Source organism: Arachis hypogaea, chromosome 2 (assembly GCF_003086295.3).
Source record: "Arachis hypogaea cultivar Tifrunner chromosome 2, arahy.Tifrunner.gnm2.J5K5, whole genome shotgun sequence".
Classification (NCBI taxonomy): Eukaryota; Viridiplantae; Streptophyta; class Magnoliopsida; order Fabales; family Fabaceae; genus Arachis; species Arachis hypogaea.
This window is the reverse complement of record NC_092037.1, coordinates 69,134,343-69,156,606: the sequence shown is the minus strand read 5'-3', so window position 1 is coordinate 69,156,606 and position 22,264 is coordinate 69,134,343. Positions and strand designations below refer to the sequence as shown.

At 38.4% G+C, this 22,264-nt stretch overlaps 2 protein-coding genes across 2 annotated transcripts; both read right to left on the bottom strand.

Moving 5' to 3' along the window:
* Nucleotides 1-1,902: 1,902 nt before the first annotated feature.
* On the bottom strand, nucleotides 1,903-2,785 carry LOC140177096 (uncharacterized). Its single transcript, XM_072209602.1, has 3 exons — nucleotides 2,612-2,785; nucleotides 2,370-2,553; nucleotides 1,903-2,255 (listed from the first exon to the last, which is right to left on the bottom strand). Exons 1-3 carry the CDS (start codon nucleotides 2,783-2,785, stop codon nucleotides 1,903-1,905), a joined length of 711 nt encoding a protein of 236 aa, XP_072065703.1.
* Nucleotides 2,786-2,797: 12 nt separating this feature from the next.
* LOC140177093 (uncharacterized) lies at nucleotides 2,798-4,311 on the bottom strand. The gene is made up of 3 exons (XM_072209596.1): nucleotides 4,092-4,311; nucleotides 3,678-3,896; nucleotides 2,798-3,564 (listed from the first exon to the last, which is right to left on the bottom strand). The coding sequence occupies exons 1-3, from the start codon at nucleotides 4,309-4,311 to the stop codon at nucleotides 2,798-2,800; spliced, it is 1,206 nt and encodes a 401-aa protein (XP_072065697.1).
* Nucleotides 4,312-22,264: the final 17,953 nt, after the last annotated feature.

The window sequence follows — 22,264 nt, the reverse complement described above, 5'->3', positions numbered from 1 at the left end:
AAATATATATCTTAGAAATAACAAAAATAAAATAAAATAAAATTGTATAGACTGAGTCTAATTAAGATTAAAATAAATTTTTTGTTTATAACATTAAAATGAAACTTGCATTGGTATCATATGACTTTTCTTGCTGTAAGAAGATAAATAATTATTTTTCATTAATAATATGGTCATATTTTTTATTAATATATTAACAATATAATTTCTTTCTATTTTTTGGAAAAATTAATATTAGAATTAAAAAAGTAAATAATCAAAATTTTGAATATAATTTAATATTTTCAAAAAGACACATAATATATGGAAGAACATCATTATATGTGTAGAAGTCATTTTTAGGGAAAGATAACAGAGGACCATGATGCCAACTTGGTGTCACAACACCCATTCCTTTCTCAATGAAGCTATTAAATTCAGCGCAAACAACTTTATATCTACGAAATGCAACAGATGAAAACAAAATAGTTTTTTATTAAAAAAATAAAAAAATGAAATTAAACAATTTAACAAACAATTTAAATGGATTATTGAATCACAAGAAAAATCGAAATGCAAAACTCTAATAGGAGCTTGGATTCAATTTGATGATTACCTGATCAACTAAATCCGCAAAAAAAGGGGCTTGCGTGAAGGAATCGTGAGAAAAGACAGTTGACGGCGAAAGCAAAGAGGAGCACATGCACCCTTCCTGAGGAGAAGCCACACTGCAGAAGAACGTCTAGCTTGGATGTCTGCGGGTCTGAAACGCGGATAGCTCTTCACATCAGAGATGAAACCACGCGTATGCTAAAAAAATGGCTTTTCCATATCAAACAAAATAACTGTATTTAAAAAATGGTTTTTTAAACTAAAAAAAAGAAACAAAATAAAATACAAAAATACGAATCATCAAATTTATCCACTAAAGAAGATGGTATCTTTTAAATGACAACTACAATTATCTGCTTATAGAACATCCCTATTTATATAGACCATTTGATTATATTATATAGAAATCAAAGGTTAATATAAAAGAAGAACACTGATAGACTCTAACAAATGCATAACATTTTAGTCCATAATTAAGTACTTTAAATCTCAATACTCTAATACAAAATATTTTCTGATAGAAAGAATTTGTATCAAATTTAAGAGTAAAAAAATATTAAAATCGTGCAAAATTATTCTGCACTAAAATAAAATATTTCAAATATCAGACATCAAATTAGAATTTGACCTAAATATTAGAACCAAAATAATAATAAAAAATAAAAGATAGAAGCACCAAGAAATTCTTTTTCTAACAAAAGATATAATTTAGATTAAAATCAAATTTGCATTGATATCATCTGACTTTTCCTTCTAACAAAAGATAAATAATTGTTTTTCATTAATAAAATGGTCATATTTTATTATTAAATTTTTTTTATCTAGGTATATTAACAAACTAACAAAACAACTTTAAGCAATTTATTTCGATACTCATGATGAGTTGGCTGAAATTTATTTATTCGGAGTATTCTTTCTTTTTTCCTTTTAAATACATTATATATTATGCAATTTATTTATTTATATATTTATTGGTAAGTATACAGCATTTTCTCCCCCTATATCGTCTTACATCATCATCGTCATCAATAGATTTGTGTGTTTCAATTTTCGAACTTTCAATCACATCCAGTCTCAGTAGTCAGTGGTTACATAACATGTAAAATTGTAAAAAAAAAAACTAAATTTCAAGGGAAGATAACGCAGGACCGTCATGCCAACTCGGTGTCACAACACCCATTCCTTTCTCAATGAATTTATTAAATTCAGCGCAAACAACTTTACGTCTATGAAATGAAGAGATGAAGACATACACCAAAACAAAACTATAAATTACAGAGATAAGATTGAAAGATATAACAACAAACTACATTATATCTTATCAAAAACTTCCTTAAATACAACATTTTCAGTCCTAGTAGCATCAACTAATCCTTCATCACAAAGTAAAATCTTAAGACCATTTCTATTCCTAACTCGGGAAAGAGCTACATAAAGTTGACCGTGAGAAAACACAGGACGACGCAAGAACAAACCAACTGTTGATAATGTTTGACCCTGGCTTTTGTTGATTGTCATCGCAAATGACAGAGAAACTAGAAATTGACGGCGTTCGAATTTAAACGGTATAACTGTATCACTGGGAATCATATTCATTCTAGTGATAAAAACTTTGTCCCCAACATTGCTACCAGAAACAATATCTGCACCGATCACATTTGTCCCTAGATCTCGCACAACAAGTCAAGTCCCATTACACAAACCCCCAGCCGGATCAATATTCCTCAACAAAATAATAGGCACGCCTATTTTCAACTTCAACGAATGATTAGGTAGACCAGAACACCTAATCTGATTCAAGAATTCAACAGTTATCCAATCGACATCAACATCAGAATAGGCATCACTACCACATATCGAATCAGCACTGAGATAATTTTTCTCCTCACCGGGCAACAAGTCAACTATATAATTGTTTATCTCTTCAACATTGTTGACAGTCGGAGCGAGTATTGCCCTATCCTGGAAAAAACGTGGATCAAAAAAAATTCTGAACTAAATTCGGATAGATTGTATTTACAATATCTTCCATTGAATTTTCCAAGATAGGAATGATTATATCAGAAGGAATATCAACAAAAATTTTATCGTTGACCACTGTTCCACATCGACCTTCACCGATTTGAAGTATCCAATCTGAAAACGACCTTAACTCTTGAGCAGTTGATTGTTCTGATCCGATTGCTAACCTCATATTTTTTGTTAGTCACAAAACTTCGCAATATTTCCAAATGACAGAAGAATTTATGGAAGCCATCACAATCTCAGCACGTGAACCTTTTGGAATAACTGGCAAAACCTGCTTGAAATCACCACCCAGAACGACCACCTTCCCACCAAAAGGTAAATCTTTATTCCTATCAGAAACCGAAACCATTATATCACACAACGTCCTATCAAGCGCTTCAAATGCTAATTTATTAGTCATCGGTGCCTCATCCCAAATAATCAAATTGGCCAATCGAAATACCTCAGCTTTTGGACTATCCTTCTTAATTCGGCAAACAGTGTCTTCAGTCAGCTCAACAGGAATATTGAACATAGAATGCGCCGTCTTACCACCCGGTAACAACAGAGAAGTAATACCACTAGAAGCAACATTTATAACAATCTTTTTCTCAAATCGCAATCTAGCTGATAAAACTCTGTATAAAAAAGTTTTTCTAGTGCCACCAAATCCGTACACAAAAAGGAATCCATGCCTCTTATTCGAAACACAGTCAATAATTTTATCGTAGACCACCATCTGTTCTTCATTTAACTTTAAAATATTTGCATCGTGCTCACGAGACAAAGAAACAGTATCATACTGCAACTCATGCAGCAGCATCAAATTGCTAAATTGAGAGACTAAAGAGTTATCAGGAACCGGCATGCCAGCATAATTTCTCAATGATTTTCCATTACTCTGCAATAGTTTCTCAATCTGCAACAAACAAAACGTTTGTAACTCATCCTGACTCATAGTTAGATCTACGTTTAACAATAATTAATAAATATTAGCACCATAATATCCCTTCTCTACTGTGTGCATGCGTGTGTGCCCACCTGTCATGTAATAAATTCACAATGAACAAAAATCTTACCAGGATATTGCAGGTCATGTCTTCTGTGATAAAGAATATTATCAGATAAATAAGCCCAAGTTTGCTCCCAAACTGACAGAGGTCTTCCCATGGAACCAGATAGCAACAACATCACAAAAATCCTCCTTAGCTGTGCAGCTGACGCTAACTCGGCAACTTCCTTAATAGTAGAAACATACTCTTTATCATCTACCAAGAATCCCATGACTGAACATGCCTCTTGAAATGTATCATAAGTAACACCATTCACAGTTCTTATACTTCAAAAACTGGTACAATCTCTCTGCACATTCAAAAGCATCCGCATATAGAAAAGTTCACCGGATGAGGGATGAGCGAATCTCAATCTTCCAATTGAAAATCCCCTCTGTCTTGGCTTCCACTCCTTACTCTTCAAACAGTAGACAAATTTACCTGGATATTCAACATATGTTAGAAACCGCCCCTCCGGGAACCGCCTGTTGGCCATCATCCAACCCGTAAACATCGTCAGCAAATTTTTGTTGCGCAAATAAACATGAGTAGTGCTATCAGCATCATCGAATACAACATGTTGCTGGTTCGGCAAGTGAAAAGTCAACCTCTGTACCGACGGCCATCTTTGATGAATATCGTAAGAAAAAATTCTCCACATGGATTCAGACGGTGACAAATAACGACAATTATAATACTGTTTGATCTCATTAACCACCTAAGAAGATTCACCAACATCATATCTTTCTCCAACAGTTGCAGTCACTCGATCTGGACCCTTATTAACATACTTAAAAAGATACTTAATGACGTTTGACTTGTTACAGAACTCGAGATTTATGTGATCTTGATATCTCATTAACAATAATGGATTATATGGCACAATAAATCTGTTGTCAATATCAACATCGTTGATCTTCACTGTGACACCCATATTACGACGTCTATATATTGGATACCCATCTTCATCAAAACTCGTTTGGTCAACGAATCTTTTCGGATAAAATTTTGAGCACTTACCATCTTTCATGCAAGGAGAACTTGGTCTAAGTCAACCACAGGGACCATGGATCATGTACTTGGTGACGACATTATAAAGAGATGGAAATTTCTGTGGATTGGGTAGCTCAGCACAGATGAATTCATCAACAATTTCAACACTTTGTAAATTGCTTTCCCCATTAAGCCAGAGTAACATGTGTGCATGCGGTAGACCTCTTTTTTGGAACTCAATAGTATACATACCTAAAAAATACAAAAAACATACTAAAGAACCAAACAACTACATGTCCGACAACAACAGACAAAAATTGAAATGCTAAGCGAGAAAAGAACATACCTGCATTAAGTGGACCAAAAAACACACCTTCCTTGAGATCGCTAAGGAGGCACTTCAACTTGGCATGAAAGACACGACAAGAGATATCAGGACGTTCAGCGATGGGAATTCGCTCTCGCTCCGTGAACCGCTGAAATTCAGGCCAATTTGGATTACATGTAATAGTGAGGAATAAATCTGGATAGCCAAAATGTTTACAAATTACCATGGCATCCTGACAACGGTTAAACATATAACGTCTACCACCAGTGAAGGAGGAAGGCAAAATGATTCGTGTCCCAATTGAAGAAGCCTCATCATCGCCACAATGCATATCCTCTTCTATTCCTTGAAGGACTTCTCCTCTAATTGTACTTTGCTTCATTCTAATCTCATACAACCTCTGGGACTCAATCATCGTGAAACAATCAACAACAAATTGTTGAAACAACCGCCTACACTTGTGAATAATTCCATCTTCGTGCTCCCTAATCTAGAGATAAAAACATATGAATTCCCTGAGGGAAACTCTTGTTCTCCTTCCAGGAACATATCTAGGCTGTTCACCTCGATAACCAATGTTCAGCTGATAACCATCCTTGCCATATGGAAACAACAGAGGATACTGTAAGGGCCAATACAGAGCATGAGTTTCATATATACGTTGCAACTGACCACCAGTAGATCGAACAATAATGTCACGACCATGGTTCGACGAATCAAAATCTCCAACAATCAAAGCAGCAACTTCATCGCAAGAGGGAGCACTGTACATTCTTCGATCAACGTTCCGTTGCGAATACAACTTCAATGAGAAAATCTCAGATGGATGACACTGATAGAATTCTCTAACTCTTCGAAATGATTGTGCTATGACATTATAAGTATCGATCATTTGCAACAACTCAGTTATCAATTCTTTATCTATCTGAGATGTTTGCCTAAAACAAATATATATTAACCACAAAATATATTTAAAACCCACACAGAATACAATTGTAACATATTTTGATATATAATTATTAGCAAAAAATGACTAATAGCATATTATAAATGAAACAAAACACAGTATAACTATGAAGTCACAACTCATTAAACCTGTTTTCAATACAGATAACACTAAAACATCAGGAAAATACAACAAAAAGGCTAAACAATAATGTTTCAAACACACATACCCAAAGATTCACTGCCTATGCATTATCTCATGCTGAGTGTCGTATATGTATAACTGCGCAAATTTAGGCTTCTCACCAGCATTCTGGAGCAAACTTCCAATTCGATGATAATTTTGACCACTTATTATAAACTATAGTGGACCCCTCCCATCATTCACTAAATCCAATACCTTACCGTCAAGAGACGTGAAGGCAAACATACTGTTATAAGATCGAATATTTTTTTGGAAGTACAAACTCTTGCTATCATGTCCATTGATAAAATCATATAACAGCTCTAGGGGCTTTTGGAGATAAGGTAACTGAAATTTTCCCTTTGAGCAACAAACAGTAAAAATAGGACGATTAACTGTAGAATCTCTTTCAACACGTTCTAATAACCAGAAATACGCGCCACACATTGAAAATTCATAGTTAGGGTCACCAACATCAAGGAAACCTGGTAAACATAAAATCGAGAAAAATATACACAACAATAAAAGAATTTCATCTGAATTATATGACACGAAATAGATTCAACACAAAATGAATAAACCATTAGTATAAAGATATAATATAGACTAAATACTTGACTCATTTGAATGTTGTGAGAAAAATATATCACAAAACACTATTTCTATTTTACACTAATTGAATAATATCTCATGACATAATCACAATCGGATATTTTAGAACTAAATAAATAAGGTTTCTATTTTACTATTCTTGAATAATATATGATTTAAGAAAGAGAGCGTACCTTGTATCTCACTTTGCAAGAACAGAGGATGATCAATAACAGAACCAACTTGACTGAATGAATTTATGGAAGGATCATATATTTCTGATTGGTCTATATCATCTATTTTGATTTAAAATAAGACAAACTTATGTAAAGATATATTCGACAACCAAATATAAACAAAAATTAATCATGTAATAAGAAATCGATTAATTATCTAATAATGAACATGCAAGCTGAACACTACAAATATAATAAAGTATGAAAATCAATAAAAATTAAACATTCATTTATGAACTAAGTAAATATAAATAAAACTAAATGCACATTTAAAAAGCGTTTCACTTTTAATAACATTAGAATAGACTTTGTTTTATTATTTTAATCCTTGATACTAACTACGAACGTTCAAATTAAATAATCTAAATTACTATTAGAATCATTTTGTATTTTTTTAGACGCTAATGAATCAATTGGTCCTTAGAATTTTGTAAAAATTTAAAACAAGTGTCTATATTTTTGTTTTTAACTTTAATTGAGTCATTGCACAATTTTTTTTCTTAATTGGCTACGAAGGCATTATTTTTCTCTTACTTCAATCCATGCACCACATTATTTTTTGTAAATACCTCGTCATACAATTGACCAAATCACTATCGAGAGAGGCATAATTGAAGAAACTGAAAAAAAAAATTTGACAAAGAGAACTAAAAGAAAAAATATTTATATGGAACTAATAAAAGATTTGCAGAAATTAAAGGAATGGACAGAATAATTAAACCTTTTTTTAATGTACAACTACTAATTATGACATAAAACCATAGTTGTAAGAACCAGACCGGACCTGCCGGTTCAGCCGAAAAACCGATAAATCAATCGAACCGGCAGTTCAGCCGGTTCGGGTTTAAATTTCAACCGAAGAAGGATATCAATGACAAATGAATTTTTGTTGGTATAGAATTTTTCAAGTAATCAATCGTAGTATAGTCTAGACCGACGCAAAATCCATCATCAAACAAATCTACAATCTATAATCGAGAGTATTAATCCCGAGTCGTTCTTCCCTAGGAATGCTACAAGGATGCATGTTATTGGTTAAGTGGTCTTTTTGTGGCTTGAAGAGTGTGGCATAAAAGTGTGAATAAAAGAAAACAACAATCAATCAGTATTAAAAGCCTTGGCCAAGGTTGAACATTGGAAGTCCCATCACTATGGTTTCATTCAATTGTGACAACAAGGGAGTGTTGCTTTACTTAGTTAACCCCTAATTATAGAAGAAAGTCAAGTAAAAGTAACTAACTTGAGTCACAAGTTCTAGTCTTACCCTAGGGAAGTCTAGCTTTAGTGCACTCTAAGTCAATTAGCAATCCTCAATTCTTAATCAACAATTGACATCCATCATTCAAGTGTCTCCAATGACTCAACCACTAGGCCAAGTGAGGGAATACTACTCCATATCTAAAGTTGGCATTTTCTCAAACACTTGGAGGGCAAGAATGAAAGACATAGTAAAATTGAGAAGAGATTTAGAAGTAAAGCAATTCAATCACAAGAGATTAACAACAATCAACAATGAGCAACAATGAAAATGAGATCTTCAATGAATCAATAGAATCCAAAACAACAAAGTTAAACCTAAGATCTATAAGAATTGGAATTTAGAAAAGATGATCTACAACATGAACAAAGTAAATTGAGTGTTGTAATAGATCTCACCAAGGAATGGTTGAGAATTGAGAAGATGAAGATGAATCCTAGAGAGAAGTTGGAGTTTCTCTCTCTACAAATGTAACTAACTAAAAATATCTACCTAATGATCTAAAATTAGTCTATGGGTGTGAATGTGTGTGAATCCCCTTCAATCCTTGGCTCTTATATGCATTTTGGCGCCAAAGTTGGTTGCTAAAACCTTCCAAAATTGCCAGACACGTGCTGTAATAAAAGAATCACGTGCGGGCTACGACGTGTGCGCGCACGGTACGCGTGCGCGTCCTTGGCTAATTCTGCGACGTGCGCGCGAGCGCCTTGTGCGCGTACGCGTGCTTGGCCGAGATCAACTCTTTGGCTTTTTTGTGCTTCTCTCCACTTGTATGCTTCCTTCCTTGCTTCCTTTGATCCATGCCTAGCCTATTTCAATCCTGGAATTACTAACAAACACATCAAGGCATCTTATGGAATCAAAGAGAAATTTAGAATTCATCAAAATAAGGTTTAAAAGCATGTTTTTACACTTAAGCACAAATATGGGAGAGATAACAAAACTATGCTAATCCATAGGCTAAATGTGGCAAAAGGTTATCAAAATACTCTAAACTCAATACAAAACAAACCGTCAGATTGGGGTTTGTCAACCTCCCCACACTTATGCCTTAGCATGTCCTCATGCTAAAATAAGAAGGACTAAAGGGTATGACATTGAATGCAACTAAACTACATGAATCCGATCTAAAGGCAACTACCTAAAATAAATGCAAATGCTTAATTCAAACATATCAACTTACCAAGAGAGCATGTGTAAGCACACGGGCTAGGCAATAGGAATTAATTCCAAACCACAATTGCATTGAATTACCAAAAAGAATTTAAACTTGCAAGAATATAGATAATATGGGTGAACACATGTAATTGAACTTTTGAACCCTCACCGGATATGTGTATCCGCTCTATTCACTCAAGTGTTTAAGGGTCAATGCACTCAATCCTCTTCTAATCAAGCTTTCCAAAATTTGATTTCCTTCTAACAATCAACATTTATTCAATGCATGCATACATTCATCATGAGGTCTTTCATTTAGGTTGTAATGGGGTTAGGGTCAAGGTAGGATCAATTATGGTTAAATGGGCGAAGATTGAATCTTTGATTAGCATAGCTTTCCCACCTAACTATATGATGACCTATACAAATTCAAACTATTCTAACTACCCATTCTTCACTTTTTCTTACATATTCATGCATCCTTATTTGACTCATAACACCTATGCATTGATTCCTTTTTTTATTGACTTCACTTTGGGGCAATTTGTCCCCTTTTTATTATTTTCTTTCTTCTTTTTTTTTTCTCTCTTTTTTTTTCTATTCTTTTTTTTCTTTTCATCTCTTTCTCTCTTTTTTTTTTCTTTTGTCAAACTATATACAAGAACATCAATGCATACGGTCTATTCATTTAATCAATACATGAGTATGTACCCAATTCCTAAACATGAAATTGTACTACCCCTTTTATCCCATCCAATGTTCCCAAGCCTCACCAACTTTGAATAATAAACACTCTCACTAGCCTAGGCTAATCAAAGATCCAAACAAGGACTTTTATTGGTTTTTCGCCTTGGGCTTGTAATGTGCTATAATAAGAATAAGTTGGTTAAGCATAGGTTCAAAATTGGCTAACAATGGAGAATAAAAGGTTGGCTATTTGGGTAAGTGGCTAATAAAGTAATGGCCTCAATCATATAAATGCATAAATACAAGAGATAAATGGACATATAGAATCAAGCAAATCAAGGATTACAATCATAGAAAGAGAATAATACACACAAGAATGGAAAATAAGTGGTTATAAAATGTAACCACATCAATAGGCTCAAGTCTCACAAGCTTGTGTTCTTAATTCAATACATGATTCACAAAGTATGAAATTCAAGCAAGTTCCATTAAAAACTTTCTTTCAATCAATTGGGTTGATGCCCTATATTCAAACTTCTTGGAAACTTTCAATGTTTGACCAAGCATTGTTGTGATTGAAAAATTCAAAAATTTCCTTAGTTCACCCTTTCCCTTTTTCACTTAAAATCAATTTCTTATGCAAAAAGGGTGACTAAATATTTACAATTCAAGTATGATTTCTAATCACAACCACGAATTAAAAAGAAAAATATGCAAAAACGTATAAAGATAGATTCAACTAAAAGTAAAAGTATGAAATCTATCATCTAAAACATCTAAGGATATCCATAAGCATCAAAGTATCTAAAATCCAAAATAAAATCCAAAATAAGTAGTAAACGTATCAAGCAGTAAAAGTATCCAAAATAAACTCAAAATACAAAGTAAGATAGCTAGTAAAGTGGCCAAAATGTTCACCGGTATCTAATGATGCCACCGGTTACCTCCCCACACTTAAGATTAAGCATCGTCCTCGATGCTAATCCTGAGGATCAGGGATAGGTACACCGGTAGGCTCTGGCTGTGGCTGTGGTACCGGCTGAGACTCCTGTGTCTGAGGTGGTGCCTCCATATGTGCTGGCTCATCCGCATGAATACCCTCAGTCTGTAAATCTGTCTCCTCATCGGAACCGGAAGACTCTGGTAGCGGGGGTAGCTCAAGGCCCTGGGCCACAAACATCTGGTCAATCCGATCCAGGCGACGCATGATCTGGCGCTTACTGCGCTCCATGTACCAGAAGAGACGCTGAACTAACAAGTACATCGGCTGAGGTGCGGCTGCGGTGGATGCTCCCGCAGGGGCTGATGAGGAAGAGGGTCCAGCTCCCTCAACTGCTGCTTTGGCTCGAGATCGACGGCGCGAGGCGGGCCTCTCGTGCACCCAGGATCCCCACGGAATAGTAACTGGCTCCTTCTGAGGGAGCGGTGGAGGTGGTGATACATCATCCTGGTGCCACGGAACTCCGGCCCGCTGAATCATCTGAGTGACCAAAACCGGAAACGGAAAGATACCCCGGATGTGGGCTCTCCACATGAACCGCCTGATCAGCTGGGGGTAGTAAACCTCTTTTCCCTCCATCACATAGCTGATCAGGATCAACATAGCAACCGGGATCTCTGTGAAGTGAGTCGTAGGCATGACGTAATGAGCGAAAATCTGCTGCCAAGTCTTGGCCTCTCGGCTCAGATAACTAAAGTGCATCCCCTTGGGTGCTGTGTTATCGGCATCCATAACCCAAGGAGCATCTGGAGTGGCTACCACTGCCCTCAATGCCTCAAAATCAAAAGTCATGCAGTGAAGGTCTATCTCGGCCTGCATGAATGCATCAGTGTCACCGGTCTTAGGCCGGCAAGTAAGGGCATCCTCTATGGCCTGCTCTGTGATGGGCACCTCAATCCCCCTAACAAGTACCGAATCAAGGGAGTGGCGGAAGAAATTGCAGTAGAACTCCTGTACCCAAGACCGGTTCACCCGGCTCAATTCCCTATCCAGAAAAGTCAAACCCATCCGGTCAATACGCTGGTGGATGATGTCGGTCAAATCTGATGGAATAAGCAGTTTCTTCTCAGTATTCAGATTCTTTGAATTGTAGCTTGGGAATCTGAGTTCACAATAGAGATTGGGAAATTTGACCGTATCCTGAGCCGGTAGCAATTGGTTTGCCTTATCTATGTCATTTAGAGGGTTTTGAGCATAGGCAAGCAATGAGGCAAAAGTGGGGTTTGGGGTTTTCTTTCTCTTTTTGGAAGATGATGCCTTTCCTTTCCCTTTTTCCGACATCCTGAAAAATAGAATAAAATATAGGCAATTAATCACTTAGCATGAAGCAAGTAAAACATGTTCAGGATGTAAAGTAAATGGCAAGCAAACATGAGGTGAATGAAATATTGAAACATGGACAGCCGGCTTTAAAACCAGGAATTCAATGTTTCAAACTATGTGAACAATTCTAAAGGAATAGGCATGTTCATCATCATGACTTAAAAGAATGGTCAAATGGTTTAAAATGCAATTAAGCGTGAAGTTGGTAAGTAAAGAAGTCAATGATTTGTACAAGTGAGATTATATTAGTAGTATGATGAAAAATCCACCTTTCAAGCACACAAATCATGTTTACAATGTTTATGCAAATCCCGGAAGTTGAAAATAACGAGAATTGGCCCAAATTCGTAATAAAGATCAAAATGAGATAAATTTCTTGAAAATTGGGCAGCATCTCGGCTTAAAATTGGACGTTCCCGGGTAGCAAAATAGCATAAACAGCAACATTATAGTATCAACCAATCACAGTAGCAATAATAAGGCATTCAGGCAGCACAAATTGCATACAGAGCAACTCAAAATTCGCACTTAGCAGACAAGCAAACAAACAGAAAATAAACACAAACAGAACACTTATCAGGCCTAGAATCCTCTATCCAGCCCTAGCTACCTAACCGTAATTATTTCTAACTAATCCTAACATACAACATTTGAAATCAGACTAACTAGCAGAAATATACAATAATTAACAGAAATGAACAATTAACAAAAACAGAAATTGGAGCAGGAACCTGGGAGCGGGGAAGAACCAAGAATGGAAAGAGGGAAACGGAACTGGAGTGAGGGCAGCAGCGGCAGAAGCTTGCACCGCCGTGGACGGTGGCGGTGAAGGCGGCCGCGGTGGCAGTTCGGTGAGAGAGCAGAGGGGGAGAGTGAGTGGTGGCGAGTCGGTGAGAGAGAGAGAGTGAATGGGAGTGGGCGTGAGGAGAGAGAGAAGGGGGTAGGCCGTCCAGTGGTGGCTGCCGGCGGAGCAGCAGCGGCGGCCAACTTGGGAAGAAGGAGGGGGGAGGTTCGGAGATGGGGGGGTGATAGGGAGAAGAGGAGGGCGGAGAGGGAAGGTGGGGTAGGCCGTCCAGTGGTGGCTGCCGGCAGAGCAGGGAGGTTATGGGAGTTGCAGAAATGGAGATGGAGGTCGGGGAGGAAGAAGGGCGCGACTGCGCGACGCTCGTTGAGCGTTAGGGTTATCATCATTTTAAAACGACGCGGGCGCGCACCTTGCGCGTCCGCGTGCATTGATGACACTAGGGACCTACGCGTGCGCGTACAGCGCGCTTAAGCGCGGAAGGTCGAAATGGGTAAGGACGCGAGCGCGTACCGTACGCGCACGCGTGAAAGGAGTTGGGCTGTAGGCTTAAGGTTGGCCCATAGGAGGCCTAACTCTCTGGAGCTTGGCCTAAGATCTTGCAGCAGCGATTCGACGCGTACGCGTGCTTTCCCTTATGGTTGTATGGCGCGCACGCACGTAGTGCGCGTTAGCGTGATGTGAATTGGGCTTGAGGCACAACGCTGGCCTAGGGAAGGCCCAACTCTCTGGATTATAGCTGATGATGCATCCGCTCATGGACGCGTGCGCGTATAGCGTGCGCGCGCGTCCACCCCCTCTTTTTTTTTTTTTTAAAAAAAAAATAGGATAATGCCTAAAAGCTCTACTTGCCCAAAGACTCCCCATGGTGCCTACAACTCCTTATTTAGTCAAAAACCTACACTTTCTAAAATGCAAGTTGGTTTTGAGATTTATTCTATCTCTACTAATCACAACATACATGTTAATATTCTAGCTACTAATGTATACAAACAAGCTAATTATGATATGCAGACCTACCTACAATGGTAACTGGTGCGCGAAATTGTGAACAATACTTTTTCACAACTCTCATAATCCCCGGTCATGAACCCCAAAAACTTGGTAGCTCAATACCATGGCATTACACAACTTCGCACAACTAACCAGCAAGTGCACTGGGTCGTCCAAGTAATAAACCTTACGCGAGTAAGGGTCGATCCCACGGAGATTGTTAGTATTGAAGCAAGCTATGGTCATCTTGTAAATCTTAGTCAGGCAAACTCAAATGTATATGGTGATGAACGAAAATAACATAAAAGATAAAGATAGAGATACTTATGTAATTCATTGGTAGGAACTTCAGATAAGCGCATGAAGATGCCTTCCCTTCCGTCTCTCTGCTTTCCTACTGTCTTCATCCAATCCTTCTTACTCCTTTCCATGGCAAGCTTAAGCAAGGGTTTCACCGTTGTCAGTGGCTACCTCCCATCCTCTCAGTGAAAGCGATTGCATATGCTCTGTCACAGCATAGCGGAATTCATCTGTCGGTTCTCAATCAGGCCGGAATAGAATCCAGTGATTCTTTTGCGTCTGTCACTAACGCCCCGCCTTCAGGAGTTTGAAGCACGTCACAGTCATTCAATCATTGAATCCTACTCAGAATACCACAGACAAGGTTAGACCTTCCGGATTCTCTTGAATGCTGCCATCAGTTCTCGCCTATACCACGAAGATTCCGGTTAAAGAACCCAAGAGATATTCACTAGAGCCTTGATCGCTTGTAGAACAAGAGTGGTTGTCAGTCACCTTGTTCATGGGTGAGAATGATGATGAGTGTCACGGATCATCACATTCATCAAGTTGAAGAACAAGTGATATCTTAGAACAAGAACAAGTGGAATTGAATGGAAGAACAATAGTAATTGCATTAATACTCGAGGTACAGCAGAGCTCCACACCTTAATCTATGGTGTGTAGAAACTCCACCGTTGAAAATACATAAGCATAAGGTCTAGGCATGGCCGAATGGCCAGCCTCCCAATGATATAAGAACTAAAATATCCAAAGATGATCTAGAGATCTAAAGTGATCAAAAGATTTTTTTATACAATAGTAAAAGGTCCTACTTATAGAAAACTAGTAGCCTAAGGTGTACAGAAATGAGTAAATGACATAAAAATCCACTTCCAGGCCCACTTGGCGTGTGCTTGGGCTGAGCAATGAAGCAAATTTCGTGCAGAGACTCTTCTTGGAGTTAAACGCCAGCTTTAGTGCCAGTTTGGGCGTTTAACTCCCATTTGGGTGCCAGTTCCAGCGTTTAACGCTGGGATTCCTGAGGGTGACTTTGAACGCCGGTTTGGGCCATCAAATCTTGGGCAAAGTATGGACTATCATATATTGCTGGAAAGCCCAGGATGTCTACTTTCCAACGCCGTTGAGAGCGCGCCAATTGGGCTTCTGTAGCTCCAGAAAATCCACTTCGAGTGCAGGGAGGTCAGAATCCAACAGCATCTGCAGTCCTTTTTGGTCTCTGAATCAGATTTTTGCTCAGGTCCCTCAATTTCAGCCAGAAAATACCTGAAATCACAGAAAAATACACAAAATCATAGTAAAGTCCAGAAAAGTGAATTTTAACTAAAAACTAATAAAAATATACTAGAAACTAACTAGATCATACCAAAAACATACTAAAAACAATGCCAAAAAGTATACAAATTATCCGCTCATCACAACACCAAACTTAAATTGTTGCTTGTCCCCAAGCAACTGAAAATCAAACAAGATAAAAAGAAGAGAATATGCAATGAATTCCAAAAACATCTGTGAAGATCAGTATTAATTAGATGAGCGGGGCTTTTAACTTTTTGCCTCTGAATAGTTTTGGCATCTCACTCTATCCTTAGAAATTCAGAATGGTTGGCTTCTTTAGGAACTCAGTGTCCAGATAGTGTTAATGATTCTCCTAGTAAAGTATGATGATTCTTGAACAAAGCTACTTATTGAGTCTTGGCTGTGGCCCAAAGCACTCTGTCTTCCAGTATTACCACCGGATACATACATGCCACAGACACATAATTGGGTGAACCTTTTCAGATTGTGACTCAGCTTTGCTAAAGTCCCCAATTAGAGGTGTCCAGGGTTCTTAAGCACACTCTTATTTGCCTTGGATCACAACTCTTATTTCTCTATATTTTTTTCGTTTTCTTTTTCTCTTTTTTTTTCGAATTTTTTTTTTGAATAGAAATGCTTTTTCTTGCTTCAAGAATCATTTTTATGATTTTTCAGATCCTCAGTAACATGTCTCCTTTTTCATCATTCTTTCAAGAGCCAACATTCATGAACCACAAATTCAAGATACATATGCACTGTTTAAGCATACATTCAGAGAACAAAAATATTGCCACCACATCAAAATAATTAAACTGTTATAAAATTCAAAATTCATGCAATTCTTTCTTTTAACAATTAAGCACATTTTTATTTAAGAAAGGTGATGGATTCATAGAACATTCATAACTTTAAGGCATAGACACTAAGACACTAATGATCACAAGACACAAATATGGATAAACATAAGCATAAAATTCGAAAAACAGAAGAATAAAGAACAAGGAAATCAAAGAACGGGTCCACCTTAGTGACGGCGGCTCTTTCTTGCTCTTGAAGATCCTATGGAGTGCTTGAGCTCCTCAATGTCTCTTCCTTGTCTTTGTTGCTCCTCCCTCATGATTCTTTGATCTTCTCTAATCTCATGAAGGATGATGGAGTGTTCTTGATGCTCCACCCTTAGTTGTCCCATGTTGGAACTCAACTCTCCTAAGGAGGTGTTCAATTGCTCCCAATAGTTTTGTGGAGGAAAGTGCATCCCTTGAGGAATCTCAGGGATCTCATGATGAGTGGGATCTCTTGTGTGCTCCATCCTCTTCTTAGTGATGGGCTTGTCCTCATCAATGGGAGTGTCTCCCTCTATGTCAACTCCCACTGAATAACAGAGGTGACAAATAAGATGAGGAAAGGCTAACCTTGCCAAGGTAGAGGACTTGTCCGCCACCTTATAGAGTTCTTGGGCTATAACCTCATGAACCTCTATTTCTTCTCCAATCATGATGCTATGGATCATGATAGCCCGGTCTATGGTAACTTCGGACCGGTTGCTAGTGGGAATGATTGAGCGTTGTATAAACTCTAACCATCCTCTAGCCACGGGTTTGAGGTCATGCCTTCTCAATTGAACCGGCTTTCCTCTTGAATCTCTCTTCCATTGGGCGCCCTCTTCACATATGACTGTGAGGACTTAGTCTAACCTTTGATCAAAGTTGACCCTTCTAGTGTAAGAATGCTCATCTCCTTGCATCATAGGCAAGTTGAACGCCACCCTCACACTCTCCGGACTAAAATCCAAGTATTTCCCCCGAACCATAGTAAGATAATTCTTTGGATTCGGGTTCACACTTTGGTCATGGTTCTTGGTGATCCATGCATTGGCATAGAACTCTTGAACCATCAAGATTCCGACTTGTTGAATGGGGTTGGTAAGAACTTCCCAACCTCTTCTTCGGATCTCATGTTGGATCTCCGGATATTCACCCTTTTTGAGTGAAAAAGGGACCTCGGGGATCACCTTCTTCAAGGCCACAACTTCATAGAAATGGTCTTGATGCACCCTTGAGATGAATCTCTCCATCTCCCATGACTCGGAGGTGGAAGCTTTTGCCTTCCCTTTCCTCTTTCTAGAGGTTTCTCCGGCCTTGGATGCCATAAATGGTTATGGAAAAACTAAAAGCAATGCTTTTACCACACCAAACTTAAAATGTTTGCTCGTCCTCGAGCAAAAGAAGAAAGAAGAGAGTAGAAGAAGAAGAAATGGAGGAGATGGAGAGGGCTTTGTGTTCGGCCAAAAGGGAGAAGAAGAAGTGTTTAAGGTGTGTGAAAATGAAGGAGTGAAGGAGGGTTTATATAGGAGAGGGGGAGAGAGAGGTTCGGCCATTTGAGGGTGGGATTGGGTGGGAAAGTGGTTTGAATTTGAATGGTGAGGTAGGTGGGGTTTTATGAAGGATGGATGTGAGTGGTGAAGAGAAAGATGGGATTTGATAGGTGAGGGGTTTTTGGGGAAGAGGTGTTGAGGTGATTGGTGAAGAAGAGAGAGAGTGGTAGGGTAGGTGGGGATCCTGTGGGGTCCACAGATCCTGAGGTGTCAAGGAAAAGTCATCCCTGCACCAAATGGCATGCAAAATCACGTTTTGTGCCATTTCTGGCGTTAAACGCCGGGCTGGTGCCCATTTCTGGCGTTTAACGCCAGCATCTTGCCCCTTTCTGGCGTTTAACGCCAGTCTGGTGCCCCTTTCTGGCGTTAAACGCCCAGAATGGTGCCAGACTGGGCGTTAAACGCCCACCAGCTAACCTCACTGGCGTTTAAACGCCAGTGGGTGCGTCCTCCAGGGTGTGCTGTTTTTCTTCCTGTTTTTCATTCTGTTTTTGCTTTTTTCATGGATTTTGTGACTTCTTATGATCATCAACCTACAAAAGACATAAAATAACAAAAGAAAATAATTAATTATAAAACATTGGGTTGCCTCCCAACAAGCGCTTCTTTAATGTCATTAGCTTGACAGAGGACTCTCATGGAGCCTCAGAAATGCTCAGAACCGTGTTGAAACCTCCCAACACCAAACTTAGAGTTTGAATGTGGGGGTTCAACACCAAACTTAGAGTTTGGTTGTGGCCTCCCAACACCAAACTTAGAGTTTGACTGTGGGGGCTCTGTTTGGCTCTGTTTTGAGAGAAGCTCTTCATGCTTCCTCTCCATGATGACAGAGGGATATCCTTGGGCCTTAAACACCAAGGATTCTTCATTCACTTGAATGATCAACTCTCCTCTATCAACATCAATCACAGCCTTTGCTGTGGCTAGGAAGGGTCTGCCAAGGATGATGGATTCATCCATGCACTTCCCAGTCTCTAGGACTATGAAATCAGTAGGGATGTAGTGGTCTTCCACTTTAACCAGAACATCCTCTACAAGTCCATAGGCTTGTTTTCGTGAATTGTCTGCCATCTCTAGTGAGATTTTTGCAGCTTGCACCTCAAAGATCCCTAATTTCTCCATTACAGAGAGGGGCATGAGGTTTACACTTGACCCTAAGTCACACAAGGCCTTCTTGAAGGTCATGGTGCCTATGGTACAAGGTATAGAAAACTTCCCAGGATCTTGCCTCTTTTGAGGCAGTGTCTGCCTAGACAAGTCATTCAGTTCTTTGGTGAGCAAAGGGGATTCATCCTCCCAAGTCTCATTTCCAAATAACTTGTCATTTAGCTTCATGATTGCTCCAAGGTATTTAGCAACTTGCTCTTCAGTGACATACTCATCCTCTTCAGAGGAAGAATACTCATCAGAGCTCATGAATGGCAGAAGTAAGTCCAATGGGATCTCTATGGTCTCAGTTTGAGCCTCAGATTCCCAAGGTTCCTCATTGGGGAACTCATTGGGGGTCAGTGGACGTCCAGTGAGGTCTTCCTCAGTGGCGTTCACTGCCTCTTCTTCCTCCCAGGATTCGGCCAAGTTGATGGCTTTGCACTCTCCTTTTGGATTTTCTTCTGTATTGCTTGGGAGAGTACTAGGAGGGAGTTCAGTAATTTTCTTGCTCAGCTGTCCCACTTGTCCTTCCAAATTCCTAATGGAGGACCTAGTTTCAGTCATGAAACTTTGAGTGGTTTTGATTAGATCAGAGACCATGGTTGCTAAGTCAGAGGTATTCTGCTTAGAACTCTCTGTCTGTTGCTGAGAAGATGATGGAAAAGGCTTGCTATTGCTAAACCTGTTTCTTCCACCATTATTGTTATTGAAACCTTGTTGAGGTCTCTGTTGATCCTTCTATGAAAGATTTGGATGATTCCTCCATGAAGGATTATAGGTGTTTCCATAGGGTTCTCCCATGTAATTCACCTCTTCTATTGAAGGGTTCTCAGGATCATAAGCTTCTTCCTCAGATGAAGCTTCCTTAGTACTGCTTGGTGCATTTTGCATTCCAGACAGACTTTGAGAAATCATATTGACTTGTTGGGTCAATATTTTGTTCTGGGCCAATATGGCATTCAGAGTGTCAATCTCAAGAATTCCTTTCTTCTGACTAGTCCCATTGTTCACAGGATTTCTTTCAGAAGTGTACATGAATTGGTTATTTGCAACCATTTCAATCAGTTCTTGAGCTTCAATAGGCATCTTCTTCAGATGAAGAGATCTTCCAGAAGAGCTATCCAAAGACATCTTGGATAGTTCAGAGAGACCATCATAGAAAATACCTATGATGCTCCATTCAGAAAGCATGTCAGAGGGACACTTTCTGATCAATTGTTTGTATCTTTCCCAAGCTTCATAGAGGGATTCTCCTTCCTTCTGTCTGAAGGTTTGGACTTCCACTCTAAGCTTACTCAATTTTTGAGGTGGAAAGAACTTTGCCAAGAAGGCATTGACTAGCTTTTCCCAAGAGTCCAGGCTTTCTTTAGGTTGAAAGTCCAACCATGTTCTAGCTCTGTCTCTTACAGCAAAAGGGAATAGCATAAGTCTGTAGACCTCAGGGTCAACCCCATTAGTCTTGACAGTGTCACAGATTTGCAAGAACTCAGCTAAAAACTGATGGGGATCTTCCAATGGAAGTCCATGGAACTTGCAATTCTGTTGCATTAGAGAAACTAATTGAGGCTTAAGCTCAAAGTTGTTTGCTCCAATGGCAGGGATAGAGATGCTTCTCCCATAGAAGTCGGGAGTAGGTGCAGTAAAGTCACCCAGCACCTTCCTTGCATTGTTGGCATTGTTGTTGTTTTCGGCTGCCATTTGTTCTTCTTCTTTGAAGAATTCGTTCAAGTGCTCTAGAGAGAGTTGTGCTTTGGCTTCTCTTAGCTTTCTCTTCAAGGTCCTTTCAGGTTCAGGATCAGCCTCAACAAGAATGCCTTTGTCTTTGCTCCTGCTCATAAGAAAGAGAAGGGAACAAGAAAATGTGGAATCCTCTATGTCACAGTATAGAGATTCCTTTAGGTGTCAGAGGAAAAGAAGAGTAGAAGACAGAAGTAGAAAATTCGAACTTATCAGAGAAGATGGAGTTCGAATTTTGCATTAAGGAATAGTGTTAGTCCATAAATAGAAGGATGTGAGAAGGAGGGAAGTAATTTTCGAAAATTAAGTGAAAAATTTTGAAAACATTTTTGAAAAACATTACTTAATTTTCGAAAATGAAAATAGAAAAGAAATCAAGTGATTTTTGAAAAAGATTTTGAAATTAGAAATCAAAAAGATTTGATTGAAAACTATTTTGAAAAAGATGGGGTTAAGAAGATATGATTGATTTTAAAAGAAATGTGATTGAGAAGATATGATTTGAAAAATATTTTAAAAAGATTTGATTTGAAAATTAAAAACTTGACTAACAAGAAAAGATATGATTCAAACATTAAACCTTTCTCAACAGAAAAGGTAACATACTTGAAATGTTGAATCAAATCATTAATTGGTAGCAAGTATCTTTAAAAATGGAAAGAAATTGGTTTTGAAAAAGATTTGATTGAAAAATTGATTTGAAAAAGATTTGATTTTGAAAAGATTTTGAAAACTTAGAAAAAATTTGATTTGAAAACAAAATCTTCCCTTCTAGCCATCCTGGCGTTAAACGCCCAGAATGGTGCACATTCTGGCGTTTAACGCCCAAAATGCTACCCTTTTGGGCGTTAAACGCCCAACCAGGTACCCTGGCTGGCGTTTAAACGCCAGTCTGTCCTTCTTCACTGGGTGTTTTGAACGCCCAGCTCTTTCTGTGCAATTCCTCTGCTGTATGTTCTGAATCTTCAATTCTCTGTATTATTGACTTGAGAAGACACAAATTAAAAATATTTTTGGATTTTTAATAATAAGGAAAAATCGACAAGAATTAAATAACAATGCATGCAAGACACCAAACTTAGCAGTTTGTATACTACTGACACTAACAAAATGCAAATGCATATGAGACACACAAAACACTCAAGTCAATAGAATTCAAAGATCAGAGCAAGTAAATCATCAAGAACATCTTGAAGATCACTTAGACATATGAATGCATGCAATTGACACCAAACTTATGATGAGACACTAGACTCA